This window comes from Sphaerodactylus townsendi, linkage group LG03 (assembly GCF_021028975.2).
Source record: "Sphaerodactylus townsendi isolate TG3544 linkage group LG03, MPM_Stown_v2.3, whole genome shotgun sequence".
In the NCBI taxonomy this organism is placed as follows: domain Eukaryota; kingdom Metazoa; phylum Chordata; class Lepidosauria; order Squamata; family Sphaerodactylidae; genus Sphaerodactylus; species Sphaerodactylus townsendi.
The window spans coordinates 52,218,337-52,220,268 of record NC_059427.1 but is presented as its reverse complement, the minus strand read 5'-3'; the positions used below and the strand labels follow the sequence as shown (position 1 = coordinate 52,220,268).

General features: G+C 39.3%; 1 protein-coding gene across 1 annotated transcript; it reads left to right on the top strand.

The window, feature by feature from the left end:
• The first annotated feature begins 303 nt into the window (after window positions 1-303).
• Window positions 304-1,179, top strand: DNAJB8 (DnaJ heat shock protein family (Hsp40) member B8). The gene has a single exon (XM_048490806.1). It carries the CDS (start codon window positions 439-441, stop codon window positions 1,108-1,110), a length of 672 nt encoding a protein of 223 aa, XP_048346763.1. The 5' UTR covers window positions 304-438; the 3' UTR covers window positions 1,111-1,179.
• Window positions 1,180-1,932: the final 753 nt, after the last annotated feature.

Sequence of the window (1,932 nt, the reverse complement as noted above, 5' to 3'; positions counted from 1 at the left end):
AAGCAGCTTGTCTCTCTGTTCTAACCTTACTATGCTTGACTCAAAGTTTGAACAGTTTACAGTCTATGGTAGCTGCACTGCAGTAAGTTGCATCATAGAGATGAAATATAATTTTTCAAGGTCATAACAATTTGTACAACATTTCCACCAATAGGACTGCAGCAGGTCTCCAATGAGTTAAAAGTCAACTGAATGCTGATTGGATGAGATGCTTCTGACTTCATAATGCTACTCAGCAGCCAGTGCCTTGAAATCAAACAGTATGAGCAGGCAGCCTTTCTCTTTCCCTTTGGCACCAAAACCATTACCATTTGGCTGTGAGGAAAGAGGTGCCATACCAAAACAACTGGATCCACTGGATCCAAACTGCACAGGACCTTGTGTCCCAAAGGAAAACCAACCAAATAACCTCCAGATCTATCATCTTCTTTCTTTGGGATGGTTAATTACTACGAAGTCCTAGGACTGCATCAAAATGCCTCGCAAGAAGACATTAAAAAGGCCTACCGCAAGCTGGCATTAAAGTGGCACCCAGACAAGAACCCTCATAATAAAGAAGAAGCAGAGAAGAAATTCAAAGCAGTTGCTGAGGCCTATGAAGTCTTGTCAGACCCTCAAAAACGCTCTCTCTATGACAGGCCGGTAAAAGAACCAAGGTATAGAGGGAGAGGAACAACTGGAGGCCACTCCCACAGTCCATTTGATTTTGACTTTGTTTTCCGCAGTCCTGAGGAGATCTTCAGAGAGTTCTTTGGAGGAATGGACATCTTTGCCAATGACTTCTTTGACAACCAGTTTGATGATGATAATAATGGAGGGGAAACCAGAAGTGGGCCTTTAGGTCTCTTTTCTGGACTTGGTGCCTTTGCCAACTTTGGATTCAATTCATTTGGGCCTGGCCTGCACACAATGTTCTCCTGTAGATCCTTTGGAGATGACAGCAGTGGAGCACAGAACTTCAGATCTGTTTCAACATCTACTGAAGTGATCAATGGGCGAAGAATCACCACACGGAAGATTGTTGAGAATGGACAAGAAAGAATTGAAGTTGAAGAAGACGGCCAGCTGAAGTCCATAAGAGTAAATGGAAGAGAACAGTTGAAATGCTAACGCATCCCCTCATCTCTGTTCAAAAGCAATAAGCTACCGCTTGAGCAAACTTTAATGGACTCTTGTTCCATAAAATGGAATGCAACTAATAAACTGCTTCATTGTTCAAGACATATTTTGATAAAGATGTCTGAATTACTTCGAATCATTTTGTACAAATGTATGGATATACAGGCACGTGGTTATTTTGAGTAGTCCCTTCCTTAAATTGTATTGAGAAAGCAACACCATTGCAAATGTGGTGGATGAATTTACTTTAAGATTATAATCCACAAAAAACAAGTGCTATATATTAGTGGGAATTTAATGACAATATGTTTGAGTGAAAGGCTAGGGGGCTTCTGTTTGAAAGGTTAAATCAACTGTGACATAATTGTCATAGTACAATTGAATAGAACTTGTGAACAGCTAGACAGGTATAAATTTGATAACAAAAGGACTTTATTTTGGACCAAAGGCTAAATTTCAACTAAGAATGATGTTTCTGGAAATGTAGATAAATGTAGATAACTACATCCATTCTTCAGCTTTAACTTTTTGGAACCTTTAAAGTGCCATGCTAAGCAGAGTTATATCCTCTGCAGCCCTTTGACTGCAGTAGGCTTAGACCAGTGTAACTTTGCTTAGGATGGTGCTGCTAATCTTTCAAGCCCAGAACTTCCTGAATTCTGCTGAGATATTAGTGTGACACTGTTCAGAGAGTAAAATCTTTTACATTCCCACAGCACTTATTCCATAGTTAAAATGTCAATATTATCAGATGATAATTACCTCAGTACAATATTGCCTAATTACATCATTTTGTTGATTTAAATAAAGTAA